This window comes from Hippichthys cyanospilos, chromosome 15, assembly GCF_059441005.1.
Source record: "Hippichthys cyanospilos isolate Australia breed blue-spotted pipefish chromosome 15, RoL_Hcya_1.0, whole genome shotgun sequence".
Classification (NCBI taxonomy): Eukaryota; Metazoa; Chordata; class Actinopteri; order Syngnathiformes; family Syngnathidae; genus Hippichthys; species Hippichthys cyanospilos.
Window position 1 is genome coordinate 12393650 of NC_142383.1, and position 23815 is coordinate 12417464.

The following is a 23815-nucleotide window of genomic DNA, read 5'->3' on the forward strand; positions in this document are numbered from 1 at the left end:
CCTTCCTAACGATCATGCCGTACAACATTGCTTCTCATTTGGGGGTACAAGTACTGGGTGTGTGTGAGATTTTAACAAGGTAACTACTGCTTTGAGCAAATCTAGTTTTTTAATGTCATAACAGAAATATGTGTCTTTTCAAATTAAAAGTCAATTAATTGAAACGCGAAGAACCTTGTTTTTGAATTGGGTCCTTTGCACAATGTTTGCTTTTATTTTGTTAAGCAGTTGAACATTGTCATTAATTACACAATTTTCTAGCACACATGGTGACAGGATCTATCTCCAGGGGGGGGGTAAAAAAAAAACCTAGCGATACCACTACTAATGTAGTTCCAAGGTTTAAAAAATCTGACACAGATGCCCCAGTATTCTGTCCTAAATCTAATTTCAATATTATGTTTATTGTCCAAAAATGCTTTGTGTTGATTTAGGGGTACTTGACTGGGAAAAAAAGAACGATGAAAAAGATTGAGAATCATTGGCATTGAGCACAGAGGGATTACTCACACTATTTCTAATCTGATACCTGAAAACAAACAAAACAAACAAACAAAAAAAAGCTGTTTTAATGTAGCTCTGACAATCAGGCACAAAATGCTACATCCGCCATGCTCCAATGGCACCCAGTTAAACAACTGATCCTTGTCGAATTATCCTTTTAAATTATGGTAAACTCTGCCAATCTCATAAAGCCTCCCTGCAGTACTTCAACACTTAACAAAGCAGTGTCAGATAGCGGCACGTCGACAGTATTGTGACCTCCGCACGCTTCATTGGAAAATGCGAATTTGATGCATGTTACACGCTAAGCTGTCATGTCAGTCATTACTGTCAATCAGCACACAATGAGAAGCCGTGAGTGAGACTTTTTCAACACGAGCGTTCTCCTTAAGCAGCCTGTAGCACAGGACCACACACAGAAAGGTCACGCTGTTCGGTTCGAAGCATGTCTCAAGAGGAAAAGTGCCCTAACTGTTGTGGAGGATACATTTTGACTGGTTATGTATTTGGTTTTTCTTTAGCTAGCCGACATATATTTACCATAAAAATCATGGTTGTAAACTAACTGAAGATTTTGTTTTGGGTTTACTTGTTAACCCGCGTGTCTCAACTGTGGTAAAGAGACAAATTGCATTCACTAGGTGACTACTTTAGACAGCAAGATAGGCGACTGTGGTGCTGTGCGGATTTTCGAGCCCAGCCAATGTTAGTTTGTATTTTTTTTGTCCTTTTTAACCATCTGTCATTACATCTTACAGTGGCGCAGAAATGACAAATTTGATGGGCCAATGAGCATCCATTAGTGGTTTACAGCACCCATATTGGCTTGGCATGCGGAAAATCCCGGCTAGCTATGTTTTCAAAATAGTTCTGGCATTTGAAAAGCTTCAAATGTGCTAATGCTAGCTTATTTTTGTTAGTGCTGCTGCGTGGTGATGATAACCGTTCTATTTGTCAGCGCGACAAAATTTTACTAATCGCATCCCACCATGATTGGCGATCTTTAAGATTCACACTTGGGTAAATTGAAGAGGGGCGTGGCTTTAGCTTGGAGACTTTGTGTGAAACTATCATGAACTATTTTGAAAATTATCACTGTTTTTAGAGGATTTTCTTTCAAAGTCTAGTGTGCCTCACAGTGGATATTCATGGAAGTGCAGTGGAGTTTGGTGATACGGCATCACTAGTGCTTGCAGAGTTGACTGAAAACAATGAGATGGCATTCACTTTTTTTTACTTTGATAACTATCAATTTTAAGACGGTAAAGGCGTTCATTACTTATCTTTAATATCATGTTCTGACTTTTGTTTCTGTAGAGAAGCAATAAAAAAAAAAAACTTGTGGACCTGTGTAATAGCTCTCCTGGTGTGACACCATCCTAAAATTTCAATGAGGCCAATTTTTAGCTGTAAAAAATCAAATTGGTCCATTCAGAATTCGGCAAGGGCCAATAACTGAGTTGACAGGTTACCGCTGTGTTAAATGTCAAGGTTTCAATAACTCCTAAAAAACTCTTTATCTGGTAATGAGTGCTTTTCTTTTATGCTTAATCTAACAAAGGACACATTTAAATGGAAAACAATATTATTGGCTGCTTGCAGAGTTGACTCAAGCTGCCTCTTTGAAAATAATTAGATGGCAATTTTTTTTGTCATAACGCCTTTGGACCGAAGCATGCTCGACGACATGACACGTTTGCGTGTCTGAGCCAATCAATATGCTGTGCTTTGATTATGTCGCCCACTTAGGGGAGATGATTGGACAAAGCTTTACCTATCAAAATCAAGTTATGATACATTGTATGCTCCCAGTGCCCTTTTTGGATCTTACAAGATGGCTCTCAAAACGCAACATAAAAAATGCAAGCGTCAGTCAGGGCCCACATTTGATCAAAAGCACAAATTAGTGCTCATGCTAGTCATTTTTTTTCTTTTTTTTTGGTAATTTTAAGAATTACAGTCTTTAACTCAGTTATTTTTAAAATATATCACAATATTTTTATAGGATTTTTCACAGTCTAGTGTGCCTCACACTGGACATTCATGAAAGCGCAGTGCCATTTGATGATACGGCATCACTAGTGCTTGCAGAGTTGACTGATAATAATTAGATGGAAATCACTTTTTTTTTTACCCTTTTGGACTGCATGGAAGACAAGGAGGAGGTCTTTGTCTTAAAATTAATTTACCAGTGACGGTGCACTGTCACTTGCTCAGAACAGTTAAAAAAAACAAGACATTTGTTAAATTTTTGTATTTCTTGATGTACCAAATATCCAAATTTTTCATTAAAAATATAATATATTGTGGTCAATGGGGAAAAAATAGAGCCGTAGTTTTAATATCATGATATTTTTCTCAAGGTTATCATACGATCAGAATCTGATATCAGCTCATAACCGATTCTGAATGCATAATTCTTTTCTTGACCCTGTCTGGCTGATGGCCTTAATGCAGAACTTTCCCATCAGTCTTGACATCATCTACATGTTCTCTAAACATTCCATTCTTGAGCTTTTGGCTGCAATCAAAAGACTTGTTGGTATAAGGAAGCCACAAATGGAAGCACTAACCTCAAGGACGTAAAGCGGAAGAACAGAGGCTTGTTGGGTTGGCAGAGTTGATTCTTTTGAAATTGCATGGTTATGAACAAAGCTAATGAGAGGCACTGGTGTATGTTCTGGTAAGACATTTTACATCGGACCCGTGGGAGGGCCAACCAAATGGTGCATGTTCCTTCAAAACACTGGACGAGAGACCAGATGGATGGTTCAGAAATTGCATGAAGAGGATTTGGACATAGTTGCCATCATGATGCTAACACATGTAAAAGCTGCAGAACAACATAAGTACTATTAATCGAAGGATGTTTTTAGTCATTTAATGAAGTCATGAAGCTCATTTTTTTGTCTGCAGCTGATAAATACAGTACACTACGGAACTTGGCATAAAAAAAGATCAAAAAGATCAATCTAAGACGAACAATAAACTGTTAAGATCACATACTGGCTTTTATCTTGAATTCCCTCCCACCGCCAAACGCAAGTATTACAAACGGTTCTGAGCGGTGAACTAGATAAGAGCAAAGCATGCATGGCTCAGAGCTGTGCTTAAACTTTGTGGTTCAGTTAATTGGTTTCAAAGACAGAAACGCACAAGAGCGAAGTGATGCAGCATAATGGCGAGGTGTCGTCGGAGCGGGTGGGGGTCAAAAGAGGTGGAGGACGACACGCTTCTGTGGGCGGGTAGATGCTTTGTGGCCCGCGTCCTGACTGGACAGCAGTTATGAGCATCACCGGGCCCAGATAAAGGCACCCCACTTAAAAGCTGGACGAAAAATTGAATCCACCTGCTCCCAACAGCTGAGGCCAGCTCGATCACTGGGGAGGTTTATTTATTTTTTTAGGTCAATCAATCAAGAAGGTCACTGGTGGGAGGGATGGTGTCTGTCGTCCATCTGGCTCTCAAAATCCCCTTATTGTTATTTACACATTGCCTGGGTTAAAAATGTCCAATTCCACACTGGTAAACAGTGTTGCATTGAATTTACTCAATTTTATTTAGTCACAATCCAGATACATGCACACATATATATATATATATATATATATATATATATATATATATATATATATATATATATATATATATATATATATATATATATGAGCATACAGTGGTCCAGTTCATGCATTCATTCTTCCATCTTTAACCCACGAGACACATTCAAACAACCACATTGATACCTTTGAAAAGTTCAGTTTCGTCCCTTAACCCGGAAGGGTCCAAAACCAGGTCCTCGAGGGCCGCTATCCTGCAGGTGTTTATTTCCCTTTTCCAAGAAATCTGATCGTGATGTTCAAGATAGTTAGCAGGCTTCTGCCGATGAGCTGATTGTTTAAATCGAATGTGTTGGAGGACGTAAACACCAAAAACATTCAGGATAGCGTCTCTTGAGTTTGGACACCCTTGCATTAACCCAACAATTTTTGGAATGCGGGAGCAAAAACGCATGTAAACAAATACAAAATGGTGAATCTACGCATGAAAGCCAAATCTGAGTAGCTATTACTTGTAATATCAATTAGTTTGTGATTAATCTTTGGAAATCTAGTAAAAACCAACATGCAGTCTGGGCTTGATACTATTCATGTTCTTTTTCTGCAGACATTTTCAGAAGTAGACAACCAAACAGTGCAAACAGGATAGAAGAGCTGAGACCATGCAGATGCTATATGGAGTCTGCTTGACTCATAAAAGATAAAACTTCAGGGTGAATGTATTCACATCATAACTGCTGACCACATTTGTATTTAACACACTGCTGCTGCGTCTATAGATATAGCTGTGACTAACATCAAGCGTTGGGAAAAAGGAAGGGCAAATCTCTCAGTGAACACGTCTACACAAAGTCAGTGCAAGTGGCCCAGATAGCAAAAGTTTCGGGTCCAGCAAACTCTATGACCTCACTACTTGAACACGATTGTGTCTGTCTTTGGCTTGTGCCAAGTTTGCGTCAGCGCTCGAAAACATCAGGGCAGAACTTGCTTGGGAGTTGAAAACAATGCAAAAGAGGCAACACGAGGTCCGTAATCAAATTTGGTTGGAGGCGGAACAAAAGATGAAGACCGGAGGGACAGTAAAGACACAGATGCTTAAGAGCGTCTGGGCAAATGTTCTAGTGGCTCGAGGCATGAATTTGTTATGGGAGACAAAAGCATCTGCTACAAAAGCCATTACTATGAAAAGTATGATGTCAGCAGCAGTTCACTCTGGAATATTTTGTCCCCTCATTAAACTTATCACCTGACACTAATTAGAAAAGGCAATTAACTCAGACATAGTAGACAAATGCTGTTGCTTTGCTCAAATGCCAAAGAAAAAAGTGAACGGACCACACGACTCCTGGTAAACCACTGCGTGGTATTTTGATCAGTTTTAGTTCCATTTCCTCCACATAATTATTACACTCCTGGTAGTGTGATAACTCAGTGGTCACGTTGTCACCATCTGGGTGAAATTTCAGCTCCCTAGTGTCCAGTGTTGGGAGTGATGTTTCGCAGTAGTGTAATGCATTATACCCCACGAAAATAGTAATATTTTACACGGTACCAATGAGAGTAACGCAATGCCATTTTTTTTTTTTAACCTGAAAGTTGAAATCTGCCTAAAGTATATAAAAAATGCATATTTATGCCGTGAAGCTAAGTGATAAAAGGATTAAAATACAAAAAAAATGTATCTTCAAAGGTTTACAATACAATAGAGATGAAATGATTTGGACTGGTTTTAGGCTTAAGCCAACTTTCCACTGGAAGTATAATGACAGTAATGAGTTACATTTAGAAAGGCAAATCCATATTTCAAGTTATGTTGGCGAGAGCAATATAAAAAGTAATGCAATAGTCGTGTTAATGAGTTACATTTCAAATACAGTAATATTGTAAAGTAACTCATTAATGACAGTAAGAAGCAAATACGCATTACAGTTTTAAAGTAACTTGCCCAACTTTGCTAGTTTTCTTCAATACCTTCCCATTGATGTGAAATGCCTTTGATGAAAAGATCAAAGGATTGGACAAAACACTGCACAAGGGTTAAATCTCAGAATAGTAATGCACGTAGCATACAAATATAGCCCTAAACGGCTTTAAATTTGATATCAGTGCAATCTGCTGGGTAAGGCTAGCTCCAGAGTATTTACAACACATTTGAGTTCTCATCACAGATCAAGGCAGACGTACTCAGTGAAGCATTCCGCTTTCAGAGTGCTTTTTGATTTGTTTGCAGCAACTGTTGAAAGGCATTATTGACAAGTGCAGGGCCAAAGTGAAGGAACCCTAACGTACAGTTAAAAGTGTAAACACCTAAATTGTTAGCTCGAACTTTTGAATTTCAAAACAACAGTTTTAAAAAGCTACTGTAGTGTACGACATCATGGCAATAATTGCCCATTATTGCTTCTCTGTCAATATGTTTTTGCAGAAGTATTCAAACGTTCTGTCTGATAAGTGCTTAATAGCAGTGGGATTACCGATCCATTAAATTGTTGACAAATCATATCGTAAAACAATTGAGGCAAAATGAGAGTGCGTTTCAGGGAGTGATTCAAAACATACAGTAGTGTACCCCTTATAATAATTGTATAAACTACAAGGGATGGGCAAGTAACGATACCAGGTATATACATCAAGCCAATACATGGCTTTCAAGGTATCGAGTGTGTGTGAATAGGGCCGATACCAGTCATCAATACCTTAGGGGAAAACATCTGACAGTTCTCCTTGCTATTAGATAGCACTAAACTGCTGCTATTAGAGAAGTCAAAATAACAGTATGCACATTAGAAAAAAATATGCTTTTGGAATAAGGGAGAAAGCCAAACAAGCTGCAGCAATTTTGCACTTTATATCGACCTGTCTTATTGTTTATCATTAAAAATACAGACCTTGTAAATGTTCAACTAATCTAAAAAAAAATGTATGATTGCTCATTACCAGTCAGAAGTTTCGTAGCAACTTCAAATTCATCCCAGGTCACATCCACATCATGAAACTAACTGAGAAGATAACAAGATGTGCAAATTTGCGAGCTGAGCAGAAGGTGGCCACTTTGAAGAATCTGCATTGCATCTGAATCATGCATTTAAAAAAAAACTATTATTTATTTATTTATTACAAATAATTCCATTAGGACTTCCTCACAGTGTTAATGACCAAAGTATTCATCCTCAATCTCAAAGAGAATGTCTTTGAGGAGTCCAAACATTCAATTCTATGTACAGTATGTATGTGTCCGATAACAGCTGGCACTGAATGAGTTAATCTAATGTACATTTCAGAAAATTTTACAGAGGGGGAAAAACACTGACTGGCACTGTCTACAATTGTTCTTCACATGAATGTTTTCATAAAATTATAACTTTAAACTTTGTTTATTTTCATGATTTTTAGATCGCCGGTCCCATTTCGATATTTTGGCCGATAAACAAGCCACATATTCATGATATTTTCACAGTCATTTATTATCCTTTATGAAAACACGAACAAAACAAAAGTCGCGGTCTACCGGCAAACTGCATTAAAATGTGCATCATTTTGAATTCCTGTGGCGCCGCAACACAAGAAGTGTCATGTGACACATTTCCGAAGCATGCCAGACAAAATGACATATCCAATAAAGTGTCATTGTCTCCCTCTGTCACGGGGCTGGAAGCCGGCCTCGTTTTATGTCAAGCCGAGCTGAAGACATCTTGTGTATTTACTGCGAGCCCGTCTTATTTATTGCAGCGCCCTCTTATCAAGGCTCTCCATCAGCGTGCCCTTTGATTCCTCCTCTCATCACATCCCGACTGCTTAATATTCTGCGCGTTTTGCCACCTAACATCCAAGCAAAACAACAAAAGAAGAGGGAACAATAAAGTTCTTACCACCCCTGTGTCCTCTCGCATGGCCTGCGGGGGAGCCGCTCGACTCGCAGGCAGAAGCCACAAAAGCGGCACCAGGAGCACCAGCATCTCCGCGCGTGTATTCCTTATCCTTTCGGAAACAACCGGAGCCAGGCTAGTCCCGCGGGGCTCCAATGAGCCAGGAAGCAGCATCCAAAAAAAAAAAAAAAGACTTTGAAAAACCTCACAGGCTACCTCACTGTGGAGCGCAAAGACATAAAACACATGAAAACAGGTGGCCGAGGAAGTTTGCTTTCCGGGTGAAGACGAGCGAAGAGGGCATCATGAAAGAGTTGTGGCCGCCCGGTGTTGCCGTGCGCCTGGCAGCAAGCGAGCTTTCTGTGAGAAATGGAAGCAGCTGCCTCGCGTGGGCTTTTTGTGCCTCGTGCGCGCAAGTCACACGAGTGGACTGGAGAGGTTGGATTCAACTAAGGGAGAGGAAGAGGAGGAGGAGGGGGAGGCAGTGGAAAGTGGGCGGGGGTGTGTCCTGAGTAATATGAGTGTTACGGTTCAAAAACATTTCAATAGTACTGTATTTAGTGGTGAACAAAAAAAACTGCATTAAAAACCTATACATTCAACCCTTTCATTTTTTTTTTCTTTAGCTGTTCATACTCACTAGGGTAACTGGCATGCTGGTTCCTGTTTTTGGGGACACCCTGAACTGGTCACCAGCCAATCGCAGGACACAACCAGAGTTGTTAGAGTGTCCAATATTCCTTCCCTGCATGCTTTTGGAATTGGGTAGGAGACCCGGAGAGCCTTGAGAAAACCCATGCAGGCATGGGGAGAAGATGCAAACTCCACACAGAAAGGCAGGCGCTGGAATCGAACCCGGGACCTCTGAACTGTGAGGCGGACGTCCTAACCAGTCTGCGACAATGCCACCCCCACTATAAACTTCAATTACCGTATTTTCCGCACTATAAGGCGCACCTAAATGCCTTATTTTTTTTTTAAAAGCTGATGGTGCGCCTTATAATCAGGTGCACCTTATATATGGATCAATATTGAGATTGGGATTCGTAGATGTGGAATGATCTGATAAAATAAGCTTTACCTGTTTCTTTTGTGTGTTTACAGTTGAACAAGTTTGGTCATATTGACTGAGTTCTGATGCTATTGAGAGTTTAGAGTTATTTGAGTTATTATTGTTATTACTTTGAGTATTACTATTGTGATTGAAAAAGGTTCAAAATGTCATTAATTGAGGGTGCGCCTTATATTCCGGTGCGCCTTATATATGGAAAAGGTTTTAAAATATGTCATTGAGGGTGCGCCTTATAGTGCGGAAAATACGGTACATACAAAAAATATGTCCTTATAATCATTTTGTAGTGGCTTTCACATATTTCTCCCATGGAATTATGGTTATAAATCCTGGTTCCTGGAGTGGTCGGATTAGACGTAATCTTACACACTGTCCCTTTTAAAAAGGTTCAGCTGGCAAATCTCGTGTTTCTAATCAAAATCTATATTTGGTATGACACAGTGGCAGACTGGTTATCTTTTGTGCCTCAAAGTTCAGAGGTCATGGGTTCACTTCTGGCTCTGGCCTTCCTGTGTGGAGTTTGCATGTGTCCCCGTGCCCGCATGGATTTTCTCCCAAGTACTCCGGCTTCTTCGCACATTCTAAAACATGCTTGCTAGCTAAATAGGACAATTTAAATTGTCCTTAGTTAACTTTTTGGAGGGAAACGCAGTTCTGATAATGAATGCATGGATCTTTATTCGGGGCTCTATTTTCTTTAGTTTTGGCTAACAGCAGACTCAAGATACAAGTACAATCACAAAATATTAGTGGTTTGTTACTTGACATTTCTGAACAAAAGTTCAGAACTTATTTCGGTGCGTGACCGAAATTACAATGCGGGGGTCACCATGGCGATGGTTGTCATGCAGTCTTATTGTCACGATGGCATCAAATTGATTTCAAGTTGGTCTTTGTGATGCACTTCACGTTTAATCTCTTTGAGGTCACTGAACAAAGCAAAGAAAACAAAGGAAGCCCGAGCTTGTTCCTGTTACCGTTTTTAATCTAAATCATTTTGGTTGACATTTTAAAATCAAGAAGCATAATACCTCAGGGACCCATCACACTTGACAATAATAATGTTGTCAACCAGGGAGGAAGCTTTATCTTCAAGCGAGCTGAGGGACAAGCTCTTTAAAAGATTTAAGGATATGACAGTGCAGGAAATGCTCCAAACCCAACTGCGCACTCAACTTATCAAGGAGCTAAAACCGGTACCGTCCTCTCGTGAGCCAGCTCAGCCGCCGGTGCCTGTGACGTCGCGCTCCGATTTGGTGTCGGCTTGTAACAGCATTGTTGCTAATTATCTTCGCAGCTCGGGATATGATGACACATTTTCTGTATTCTGCCCTGAAAGTAACCTGAGCGCGGGGAGAAATTTTCGCAAAGAAGACATTCTTCAGCTTCTTGAAATTAGTCCTCTCTCGTCACTCTCCAGATATCTGCTCACGGATGAGGGCGGCCATGATCGAGGGTTTTTAATCAAGCTTCTGACACATGTGGTGCAGCATCACGCACTGCGTCTTTACCGTGATGCTTCAACTCAGACAGCCGACATCATAAATGGCAGTGAGTCTCTTGCTTCCAAGACGAAAATGATTGAAAAGGAATATGATTATGGCAGTGAAGATGAACTATTTTTATCCCGGTGCAAACTGGAGGCATATAGAGCGGACTTTGAACAGCAGATGGAAGTCTGTGCAAAAATGCAGTGTCTCGAAGACGCTGAAAGTGTCAAGTTGAGGACGGAAAGAAAAATGCAATTTCAGAGGAAATTTGATGACGTTAGACAAGAACTGATGATGACCTATGGAATTCAGGCAATAAATGCCAAGGAAAATAATCAATTACAAATAAAACAGACTGAGGAAAACAAAGTCATTCGGCGACTAGCTCTGAAAAAGGAAACTGAAGCATTGCGCCAGCAAGAAAATGACCTGCGGATGCAAATGGAGGCGTTTAAAGAGATATGTAAAATACATCCAGTGAAGGTCAAGACCACCCAGAAAATGAAAGACACCCGTGACCACAGGGGACTGAAAGAACTTTCCATGTATGAGCGAGAGCTAAAGAAACTGGAAGCTATTCAGATCCAAACAGAGTTGGCTGCGATCAGTGCAAAAGCAGAAGAGCACAGCAGAGTCTTCACAGAGGGGAGAAGATTGCAGGATGAGTTGAAGATGGAACAGCAGAAGAGCTCAGTGTTGAATCAACAGAAGGAGCTCTTGAAGGACAAACTGGAGAAGATGAGCGACTACGCTGGATTGAAAAGTGAGAGCGCAACATTGGAGGAGCAGGTGCAGCTTCTCAAGACTCCGTTGAAGGACTTGAAGGTGGAGAACCGGCGTATTTGTGAAGACTTGGAGAAGGCCTCTCAAGAACAACTTGCTTTGCAGTCGGAGCTACGGAGACTGCAAATTGAACACCAACTAGAAAAAGAAACCATGAACAATCAAATGCAAGTTCTGCAGGCGCAGCTCGAGGTAAAGGTGAAACAATGCTGTCAGCTCAAGGTCCAGCTACAAGAATGTGAGGAGAAGATGCAATGGTTCGCTGGTCACGCTGAGAAATTAAAGAAACGTCTCCGCGAAAATCAAGAATTCCTCAAACGTCTCCAAGGCATCTTCACATCTAAGAAGCAGGTTTGCGCCAATAAGCAAACAATGTTGATGCAAAAGAAAGAGTTATGTGACAATCCCAGCATAGAGGTCCAGATGGCACCTACAGCTTGGATCCTTCAGCTGAAGGAGGAGGCTGAGGCCCTTCAGGAAGCCTACAGAAAATGCCTGGCGAGTTGTCTTTCACATCATCCACACTCTTCTGCTTCAACACACATTTCTAACTCACACCCCTCACCCTGAAAACATGAGTTCTCCCTTAACAGTTTGACCAACTGCTCCGCGAGACAAACCCTTTCATAAGATCAAAACCATAGTTACTTCTCATCATCTGAAATGGGGTTTTTTTTCCACTTTTGGTCCAACAGTTAGTTTATCTCCACTCCACATGCTGCTAGCAGCAAAACGCTACAAAGACAGATTGCAGACAGTTTGGTCATTTGACAGTCCGTTCCCCATGGATACATCCAACAAGCTGCTCAGTCCTCCTAGTCCGCAGCTCAAAAGCAACACAAGAAAAACCAAGTGCCGCAGATCTACATCCTGTCGCCTCTGGCGCTAAATATTCTTTGTCAAAACTCCCCTCGGTCCTCTTAAACCAGAAATCATCTATCTTTGAAAGACCATACGTTCCTCTGATTCTATCACCATCAGGGATGAATGAACGTTCTCTGGATAAGCATTCAGTGTCTTTCAGTCACCTGGTCTCTACTTTTAAGTCAGTAAACGACATCAAAGACGGACTTTGATGAAGCTGTTTTGTCATCTGTCCTCTATAACAAGGTGTTAAATCCATTTGAATTTCAGGTCAATCTCCCTTGTTGCACTCAGAAGAAGATTGTAACAAGTGCCCCTACGGTATTAAATGAAAGGATCAAAAGAATGCAATTTTTCCAGATCCCCAAACATTCCAGAGGTTCTCCTGGACACCCGCTGTTCAGAGTACACCTGAGAGACCCTCTGTCCCCAAGCACAAGCGTAACAGGATCCCCCAAGGGAGCGAATAGACTCAAAGGACTCAGCAGCCATGAAACAAATCTCAGGAGACTTTGCCTTGAAGCAGACAAAAAAAGCAGCGCGCGGAACATTGCTAGGAGAGGAGAGAAAATCAATAGTGTTGGTAAACGAGGTGGACACAATAAATATGGAAGGAGAAGAAAAGGACCATTTGATAAAAAATGAGGAGGCAGAAAGAGATTTTTTTTTTTTTTTCCACCAATGAAATTCTGCTGGAGACATACATGAGGATGGTTTTGAAAGCCTACAAAAAGCGAAATGGCCATGTGCTGATGTGGACGTAGACGACCTCCGCAGAAGTTGAGGTCAAGAGGTTGCCAGAGGAGAGAAACAATAGCATTCAAGTGTGTGTTTTTTTTTTTTTATGACAATAGAGGCAATGATTGTTTTTTTTGGTGAAAGGTGTTCAACCTGAGCCACTCATTTCTATAGTTTCTTTGAATTTGAAGTCCTACAAAAGAAACTGCCATATCAAGCTGTATGTTGTTTTTTTTTTACATGTTTACCTCACATTAGCTGCACATTAGCTTATTTCAAGTCAATTGGCGTGAGCGTGATTGAACGGTTGTTTGTTTGATCCATTGATTTTTCCATTCACCTCAAACCAATGGGTTTAATATTGCAATTAGGATGACTGTTGTTTAGGACTCACTGCAATGCTCTCTAGGTCACGGGTGTTTAAACCGCAGCAGATTTTCCGGTGAATGCAGGCTAATTGAAAGTTTGCTGCTTATATGGAACATCAATGTTGAATTAAAAATAAAAATAAAAAATCAGTCACATAATGGATCATAGCCATTGAATGCAATTCATGTTCATCCCCTTTCAGGATGTGCAAACAGGAATACCCAACATGTTCCAGACGATTGTAATTAATTTTAATGATTCCATCGCGAGTGTCCTGGCTTTCCATTAAAATAAGCAAGAGTGTCCCCACTGAGTTAAATAGCAGCCAATGAGAACACACATCAGAAGCTTCAGTGGGTCCCCGCAAGTTCAAATGTTTATGGGTAATGCTTACTCCTCATTAGACTACATACAGTGGTCAACACATCACTGAGATGATAAAATTAGCTGAATTGCAGACAGTAAGTGCACTCATTCTACTGAGTACAACACCAGAAAATAATACAGCTGCAGGAAAACATATATGCCAGGAGAGCTACTTATTATCCCAAAAATGTGCGTGTCATATCATTCAAATTATGAAATAAAAACCAGCCACACATGCATGCACCTCATATTAATTGACGCAAGATTTTGTCTCTCTTGCGAGCTTTTATGAAATGAGTCAGCTGCCGTGTTAGGTTAATTTAACATCCCCTGAATTTGTTTGGTAAAATTGGGTAATTGTTTTGAGCGTTCAATCTTTGGATTCATTAGTTGTGTCTCCGTATTCATTAAACTGTTTTTGTTCCTCTGTGTGGCTCAGCAGGTCTTCAAAGTACAAGCTGAATTACAGCACTAATATGGCCTTGACAGTACTCTGGTGGAACACAAAAGCTCTCCTACAGATATTATCAATGCCTTTATGTAAATTTTGCTTAAAGATATGAATCATTATATTGCGACTCTGGCGGATGAAAAGAAAAAAGGTAGATGTCACTTTTGGTCACGTTAGCAGTGTTTTAATGTACGGCTCGGGCACTAATGGAAATGGAAATAGAGTAGTAGTCGTATTGCGTGAAGATAACACATTTAAATGAAATACAGTGGTTACTTTCGAAATTCATTCATTCATTCCGGAAGTCATTTCGTGAAAGGGCCTTTTTGTAAACAGAGGTTTTTTTTTGTTTTTTACATATAAAGTGCCCAATCTGGTTTGGGACCCAAAAATGCTCTTCAATCTTTTAATATGCATTTGTAGCAGTTGACAAAATGAATGCAGTTTATTTGTTTGCCTTGAGATGGCACTGGTGTGTTGGTGGTGAATCCAGGGAACTTTTTATAGGTCATTTTGTTTGTACATTTTTACATTCCCAGTGATCTAGACAGCTTTTGCAAGACTACAGATCTAATATTTATTTTGGGATCACTTTGTGGATGTAAGTTTAGTTAAGGTCAGGCGAAGAACTTGCTGGGTTATGTTGTTCAGCCCTCTCGCTAACGTGCAGTCAGATGAGACAGCTCGTCTATTTACAGCGGCCCAAAATATGTACAATATTAGCCATAACTAATTTAAATTTTATGTTTACCAATAATTTTCGCCTTTTATGTTCTGAATATTACTTCATAAGGAGTCTTATTTTTCTTAAAGACTCGTTTTGTAACCCCAATTTTTAGTAACGTGGGACGTGCTTTGTACATAATACAGTACTTAATACGTCCCAGTTGAAGTCCAGGTATTCGCGTCACTAGAACAATCTTTTTGTTAAGAGGATGATCAGTGTGACTTGAATAAATTAGCGGTGACCTAAATCCCTTTGATTTCGCAGTATCCCGAACAAAAATGGCTGCCGCGATAACTGCTATAACGCTTTCATCAACATGCGAGTGTGATTTATTCAAAACAAACCCATTTGCCTGACAAGACTATTTCATCTCCTTTTTCAGCCAGTTACTGAGAAAAACTACCCTTGGTGTATTGAGGGAAATCATATTCATGCTTTGGAAGGAGATTTTCTTTACATAAAGGCTTCAAATTGGTCACGCTGCGGTGTAGATTCCATTCTTCTTATTATTGCTTTATTTATAATGCAGAGAAGTTACAACAGAGATGTGTGTAGTGCTTTCTTTTATCATACAGACACTATTGGTCATTAATTGTACCCTTCTGTGGTTATATGGGAAATGCAGAAAGCAAAAAAAAAAAAAAAAAACCCACAATCCTGCAGACTTTGGACAACTTTTTGATTGTCTGTTTGAAACTTACGCTTTCAGCACAATATCTTGATGCATTTTGATTACAATTGACTCTTGAGGCGCGCAGAGAGATTTGAATTCCCCATGAAATTATGTCTGATGATTGAATCACGATGGCTCAAAAATCGTAAAGATTTCCGAACGCTCATCTGCGATTGCATGCAAAATAAAATAAAAACAAAAAACTAATTGTATGGAAACAATCATTCCCACAGAGAACACATGCTGTAAGCGAATATGCCGTTTTGCAGCCTTAACTGGATTCATTGCTCGTTAATATATTCCAAATGGTACCACTCCAACGGCCATGTTTAAGAGCTTCGATATATCTTTGACCCTCTGCACGTGTGAAATGCATATTGATCTCAACAAGGGTTTGTGCTTAATGGCAATCCTGACAATGGATTGTTGATTAAAAATGTGCTTCATGTGCTTAATGAAATTCATTGCGAAGTAAAAGAAATATGTTTTGCAGACAATCTGTAATAATATAAAATGAACATCCATCTCACTTCATATTTATGGTCAATTCAAGAGCCTGTGTTGTTTCGACACTCACTTGTTATGAATATCCACAAAGCATAAGCCTTTAAGTGTAATTTATCCTACTGAGATCTATTAATTTGTGTCCACTATATCCGACATTTATTTTGGTTTATATCTTTTGTCTCATTAGAGCTACCCTACTAAGTCCTAGAGTTCTTATTTCATGACTTCTTGACCTTTCCAATTGTGTCTCGCGTTGAGGTGAGATACAATTAACTTTGCCCTATTGCAGACAAAATGGACATAGCAAGTGGACACAAATGAAGAGACTTGTTGTATAAGCTATAGTAATGTTTGAATTTTAGACAGATTTTGATCATTGTTTCCTTGGAGCTTGTTTGGTGATGAAATCTCATCAAAACCTGAATCAGTTAGTCAATGGCAAGATCTTTCTTTAAGGCAATCATTTTAAACATTTTTCCTATAATTTTGGTAAAATACCGTATTTTCCGCACTATAAGGCTCACCGGATTATAAGGCGCACCCTCAATTAATGACATTTCAAAACTTTTTCAATCACAATATAGTAATACTCAAAGTGATAACAATAATAACTCAATAATTCTAAACTCTCAATAGCATCATAACTCATTGTCAAAATGACCAACCTTCTTCCAACTGTACACACACAAAAGAAACAGGTAAAATTTACTTTATCAGTTCATTCCCCATCTACGAATCCCAATATCAATATTGACCCATATATAAGGCGCACCTGATTACAAGGCGCAGCATCAGCTTTTTAAAAAAAATTAAGGCTTTTTGGTGCACCTTATAGTGCGGAAAATACGGTACTTCAGCGAACTGAATTACATCCTACCCAAACACATGAGGCGACATTAGAAAGGTCAGGGTTTCCTCTACAGAGCACATTAGGACTTGGTAGTGTAGCTCGAAATGTGTCAAAAGTTAGTGACCAAAAAAATGTCCACAGCAGTGGACACAAATGAATAGGCTTGTTCTCAGGAAGATGTAAATGAAGCTAGCTACCTTGCCTTGGCATCAAAGAACTATTTGAAAGATTTCACTAAGTTTGGAAATAGAACTAATTTGACTACATTTCTACAAATGGCGAGAGTCACTTTTGAATTTTTCATACCGAGTTTAACGACATGGGCCTCACTCCACTTCATCGGTAATCATACTGGAGGACAAATCTGACCCTCCCGGGTCGCAGTGAGAATTCTTGATTGGATACGATGCCCTCAAACTTAGCCTGAGGTTCATGTACATCCTCTCAGATGTCATCTTTGAACCTTCGGCCTCAAGTTCACATTCCCGCGCACAATGTCAGAATGTATAAATGAATAAAAGTAGTTGAGACGTTACCTTTGTTTGCCACCATATTGTTGTGAGGCTACTTCTACAGTCCGGTTGAGATGTGGCCATGACAGAAAATAAATTGGAGCACCGCAGGGGACGCAGCCAAGTAATGCATCACGGATGTATTGTTCGGATCAGTCTGCCCGCATGCTCTCAATTCGAACTGCGTGTTTATAGACACAAGCTGCTTTTGGATGCCATTGAAAACAGATTTTCCCACAAATCCCACAGATAACCCGTTCATTGTCTTCCTTATGGGAATCAAATAGCAGAGGTGGGCAATTTACAAAATTTTGCCTGTGCATCATTCACTCTTGACACCCGTTTGGCATCATCAGGCTGTCATTTTTTTTCAAACCGGAATCGTCAGCCCCTCGTCATTATTTCAGCCTGTGTCTGTGTTTTGAGCATTTGGGGGACATTTGCTTCCACAACATTCTCGCAGTGTTTCAACCAAAGAATGGCACACTTGTGGTAGTCCGATAACTGCAGGCTGAAGTGACACAATTCCAATTTTTTTTTATTTTTATTTTTATTTTTTGCCCCTATCTGACCTGTATCTGATCCTTTGATGTCATTGTGAACCACACAGATGTTTTGTTTTTTTTTTCTCCCACATGACCCAGGCCTCGTGGATATGCGGTACTAAATCTGATACGTATCCAATCTTTTAACATGCGACTTCAGTCTGAATGGCCTGATCGAATTCGTCCGACGCGCACGTGACAAACAAACGACAAATATCACAATTCTGCGCTCAAAAAGGCGCAAGCAGCTTTTCAAAAAACAAAATAAACGTGCGAGGGCGACGTTGCTCTCACGGCATAAAATACCACGGCTGCAAACCGTACCTTTCCCCCTCCATTCCACCTTAAATGAAACAGATTGAACATATTGTGGCTCCGGTATAACAGCCATTTGTCCAGTCATCGTGGTACTTCCTTAAACACAAATGTTAAACGTGCTCGCTGTATGTGACGTGACTGTGTCCTCTGCTCATGCAGGATTATTTTGTGCCGTTCACACAAAGGTCACATTTATCACATTTATTTGGAAATGTAAACGACCTCGGGAAAAAAATTGGATTTCACGAAAAAATCAGAATTGAGCATTAAGCCCTGCATTATAAACCTAGCCTGGTGCTCTTGCCATGTTGTCACCATCCGGGTGAAATTTCAGCTCTAGTGTCGTCTTTCAATGCTTTATGTTTGTGAGATGTTTTTGACGAATTATTATGACAAAATACTCTGACATCGGTCCCGGTAGTGAACTTAATTGGCTCATCGGTTATAAATGTGTGCGTTTCCTTTATTAATATTTATACACACATTGTTCCTTGTCCTAGGCAGGATTTTAAAAGTAGCGTTTTCCTTTAAACAAATGAGTCATTGTGGACATTTTTTTTTTCTGCACTGAGAAAAATATTCGCAGAGTTGGGCAATTTTTAAAATCTTGCCAGTACGTCATTTGTCATCGCCGTGGGCATCCATCCCTTATCGGCAGTTTGTCTCTCTCTTTTTTTTTTTAAGTTTCTTGTCTGTCAGCAAAACAGGAGTCCGTCAACCCCGATGAATGCCCATCTCTAGAAATTTCCAAACAAAAGATACCGTGAAAACAAAGCACATCCTTCATGCACAATTTTAGTCGTGACTAGAATGCTAACCGTGTTTGATAATATGCTATTCCTAGCCATTGTTTTAAATATTCTAAAAATTGTCTTAGGGGCGCCATGTTTACAAATTGAAAAGAAGATTTGAAGATAAAAACCAGAGCACAATAGAGCTGGTTCTTTTTAAAGTTAGTGATTACTAATTCATAGGAACATAGATCAGATGAATGCTATCTGCTTTGCGATTTAAAAATATTCAATCCCCCCCTTTGATTCCTCTATTAAATTACCATTAATGGAACCATCCAAGCGGAAGTAAACAAACTTCACAACATTTTCCCGCTGTTTCTAAAGCAGACACACTTCACAGTTCATTTGCCGCTTATCCCTTACGGTGAAGACTGCTACCAAGGAACTTCCTTTATTTGAGGGAAGAAGTCCTGTTTTAAACATACACATAAGAGTGGAAGATAATCATAAACTGTGATGAACAGAAGCACATTAGAATGCAATTTATTCACAATTTATTCATAATACTGTAATTCCCTAAATAAAAGATGCACTTTTTTCCCCCCACAATAAAGACCAACATTATGGGTGCGCCCTATAAACAGTAATTTGAAGCAGTGGTTCTCAAATTGGGTTCTTGAAGGAATTTCGGGGGTACTTGAGATTTTAAATAAAACAATCAAACACGCAAAAGTCCTTTAAAAATAATTATTGATTAACTAATAAATGTTTCAGGAAAATATAAGTTCATAAAACAAATTTTATGTTCAGTAGGTTAGTCAATTTAATAATGGAAAACCCCCAGATTCACCCCCACGCTATAATAGTTTGGCCCAAATAGGCATGGGCCACCTCGTTACTTGTCAAGGTAACGATTTGTTTTTCTACACTTTAAGTTGAATATTTTTCTGTGGACGAATATTTATAACTATAAATTGACGTCTTTGCAGTTTTTCACTCATCGCGGGAGGGTTCCAGTCCCCATTAACCGCGAAAAATGAGGGATCACTGGACAAGGTAACATAGAAAACCCCCAAATTTGACCCTTAAATTAAGGCTGTATCCTATACCCGGGTGTGTCCTATATATGGGGAAATACGGTATTTAATAATTATTACACTGTATATTATATATATTATTAAAGGGCGTTTTTTTTTATGTTGTGTGATGGTGCCCGTTTTTCATTACAGTTTTCTGGATTTAATATAAGCTGACCTCATCAGTATTTATCGTACGGTCACTAGCTGGCTCGATGATTGTTGTGACAGAACCTGCTGTGTTAGTAAAAGAAGACCTTGTACTTTGTGCATTTTGTCGGTACAGGTTCTCTCGCTTCTGCGGAAAGACAATCTTTGGTGTTTTATAACAGCAATATAGAAATATTGCCACAAAGGGCTATAATCTAACCTTTGAGTCATAAAGGAATGAGTTTTTTTCTGCATTAAGCAGCAGACGGCTTTTGTCATATTACTGAAATGAAGAAAAAGCTGCCCTTGACATTTTTATCATGTGCGAACTTAAGCGTCAATGTCAAAGGCCACACCTCCAGAGTTATATCGTGAAGGTGAAGTCTTATGATTTTGCCTTCCTACAACACAAAAAGGGGATTGGGGTGTGAAAGCAAAACGCAGACTTTTTGCTTTGATTCAACATTATTATAATCTCACTTTTTTTATAGCACGAGAATATATGTTGCTCAACAATGATTTATCAAACGTAAAAGGTAGTCTTTTGTCTATTATTTTTGTACATGGGATCCCCACACACATACTGAGTTATATTTTCTTTCTTTTTTGGGGTCCAATATTATTTACTTCAAGTTATCAGTGCTTCTGATGGAAGCAGATGCTAATAAAGATGGCCGAACAGTTCACAATGACAAATAAATGACATGTTAAAGATAGAAAACTGCAATTAATTTGATAAAACTAAGAAAACATCCTTTATTGGAATATAAGGGTCTTTCTTTGAAATGATGTCATTGTGTTTTTGGGTGAAACATTGGTGTTGGTACTTAGAATTGGTGCTGTTTTTATTTGCAAATAGTGATTATGCTGCCTAACCAACGCAAGTGTCCCATATATATATATATATATATATATATATATATATATATATATATATATATGTGTATATATGTGTATATATATATATATGTGTATATAATGTATATAATGTATGTATTTATGTATTTATTTTTTTCCACATTATTACAAATTAGAAGAATAGAAAATTGCAATTTTCACAAAAGAAGAAGGTTTATTGGAAGATATAGGTCTTTAAAATTAATTTTTGGGGGAAAATGTTGTGTATCAAACATAGTAGTCTCGGTGCTTGGTATCGGTATTTGTGATCACGAAAGAGCGGCGTACTCATACTGTTATTGGTCTGAAAAAGTGGTTTTGAATATCTATTGTGAATAAATGATATATTAGAAGCCATGAACATATTTTAACCAAGGCTGCCATTAATTATGGAAGGCGGTGTAACACTATGAAAGCGTGATTACATGTAACTTAAATGAGACATTCAGAGGGGAGTGAACTTTGACATTTACCATTCAAGAATGGCTGCTATTTCATGCTTTTTCTCCAGTTGTTATACTTGAACAAAGGGACATCATTTTAAAAACTATGTGATTGGCTAGCCTCTAGTCTCGGTACTCCCCTGTCTCACACATTTTTCAGTTTGGAGAAAAAAAACTGAGAATTATGTGCATTGTTCATTTGTCTTTTATTTCATTTGATGATCACATGAGGTGGATTTTTTTTTTTAACTCAATAGGTATTATCAATTCAATAAAGAATCAAACAAATGATCAAGTTTTATTTGGTTGACTTTGAAAATAGAATAAATATGCTTCAGTAAAATAAATGAGCATCTTTTGTCATCATGGTCCCTCAAATATAAGGACATTTGGAATTGGGAAACAATAATGTTTAGCCTGTCCAGAAATATATCATAGATAAGAGAATATCTCCTCGCCACAATCATCGCAGTGCGGAACTTCTCTGAGTTTTTGTTTTTTCCTCTCTGGCAACCAGAACATGATCATTATGTTTAGTCAACAAAGCGAACAATGTGGCAAAAAAAATAAAAAAAATACCATCACGGAAATATAATGATTTGAGTTGAACTTGATTGTTTTGTTGCCAAAAGTCTTACCGTGACTCCAAACATTGTTTTTTTTATTTTTTGTCTGTCAACATGATTATGGCAGCTATCAGTATTTTTATTGAGCTATTCCAATTTTCCTGGACATATTTTGCCCTGCAACCATTAATTTCCTGTATCGCTTGTCCTCATTTGCTTCAAATACTTCGAGTTTTGTTTTGATATTCAATTGCTTTCCTTTCCTGGGAGAATACTTTTTTTTTTTTTTCAAGCAGCATTGTTCTACATGATGAAAAAGGAGTTCAGAACATTCAAACATTCTCCTATCCCATTAAACCTTCTGCAGTACAGCAGACCCCTGTGATGCAGCATCCCTGGCATAGAATATTTTCATGTTGCGATGTGGAATTCTGAGTTTTTTGGCCCCCTCTTTTCTGTATTTTCCCGGCTATGCGAGAAAAACAACTGTCATGATCCTAGGGGGGGTTAGCTTTATTTGTGTTGTTTTGCTGCCATCTGCTGGCGTTTTTAAGTAATTGCACTTATTTACTATTGCGGTCAAACTGCTTCCATGCAATGCGTGACTACAATGCTGGTCTGCTATTGGTCGGCATCTCCTCATGGAGATGCTGGTCTGCTATTGGTCGGCCTCACTTGTTTCAAAAGGGTGTAACGGTGAAGCTTTGTTCGATTGTGTGTGGTTAAAAAACCCTATTTATAGTGCATTTTACTGCTTAATTCAAACTTGAGCTAGTTAGCCATGGGTCCCAAGATTGCTAGTGATGTTAAAGAGAGATGATTTATAAGGAAATGAAGCTGGACATAATCAAGAAATACGAAGCTTGCCTAGCCTAGGCTACCCTTACTAGGGAATATGGGTGTCACTCTAAGGTAAATAAATCATTTCTATAATTTTTATTCATGATGTTTTCTGATTGTATACATATATATTATCTGTACATAGCACTTACTATACTGTTTTGGTACCATTTTTTAATATGTATGTACAATGTTGATGTTTTTACCTGGGGTTCTAAATGCATTAGCTATTTAGCATAGGTTTGGTGAATTCGTCTTACGAACCCAAATGCGGAACGGATTAATCTCGTAACATAAAACTGCATTTTGACCATTTTTTTGAATCATTTAATTCCATATTTTTTTCACAGTTCTTTTAGCCAGGAGATGGCACACTCCTGGTAGTGTAAAGACTAAGTGGTGGTGCCATGTTGAAATTTAACATTCGTTCACCATCTGCGTAAAATTTCAGCTCCCAGGTGCCGTTTTTTTTTTTTTATGCTTTCCCTTTGATGAAGATCAAAAGATTGAGCAAATGACTGCACAAGGGTTAAAAACAAATAAGAAAATAACACTTTTGTCTAGTCGTACCGAAAATGTGGCCAATTCTCTTATTCTGCTGTTGTACACATCTTGCAGCGTCATCTAATGAGAGCAGACAGTTTGCATAAATGGCTAATTTTAATCACTTAGGAGAGAGCTGAAAAAGCCAGAGGGATGCTTTCGGCTGTTTTTTTTTTTTTTGTTCTTTATACCTCAGAAAAAGAAATGTAATGAATTCAAAATCCTGAGGCATTTTGCTGTTAAGTAAACACAAATTCTATTTATGCATGGATTAATGTAGTTCATTGACTTTTCTCTAAAAAGAAAAAATATCAAATCAATTGAGTGTTTAGGGTGAATACAGTACTTGTTCATTCTGAAAGCACCAAAGC

General features: G+C 38.8%; 2 protein-coding genes across 2 annotated transcripts in view; one reads left to right on the forward strand and one right to left on the reverse strand.

Moving 5' to 3' along the window:
- The window catches only part of LOC148411727 (matrix metalloproteinase-17-like), a 56824-nt gene extending 48477 nt beyond the window's left edge, over positions 1-8347 (reverse strand). The window contains exon 1 of the mRNA XM_088435045.1: positions 7934-8347. Within this exon, the coding sequence (XP_088291171.1) occupies positions 7934-8104 (171 nt within the window). The 5' untranslated portion in view covers positions 8105-8347. The remainder of the gene's footprint in view (positions 1-7933) is intronic.
- Positions 8348-9964: 1617 nt separating this feature from the next.
- LOC148411728 (centriole and centriolar satellite protein ofd1-like) lies at positions 9965-14337 on the forward strand. The gene has a single exon (XM_088435280.1). It carries the CDS (start codon positions 10064-10066, stop codon positions 11843-11845), a length of 1782 nt encoding a protein of 593 aa, XP_088291406.1. The 5' UTR covers positions 9965-10063; the 3' UTR covers positions 11846-14337.
- The last annotated feature ends 9478 nt before the right edge of the window (positions 14338-23815 follow it).

What these genes read in the sequence shown, in the direction of transcription:
- LOC148411728 (XM_088435280.1), top strand. Translation starts at nt 10,064, where the DNA reads ATGTTGTCAACCAGGGAGGAAGCTTTATCTTCAAGCGAGCTGAGGGAC.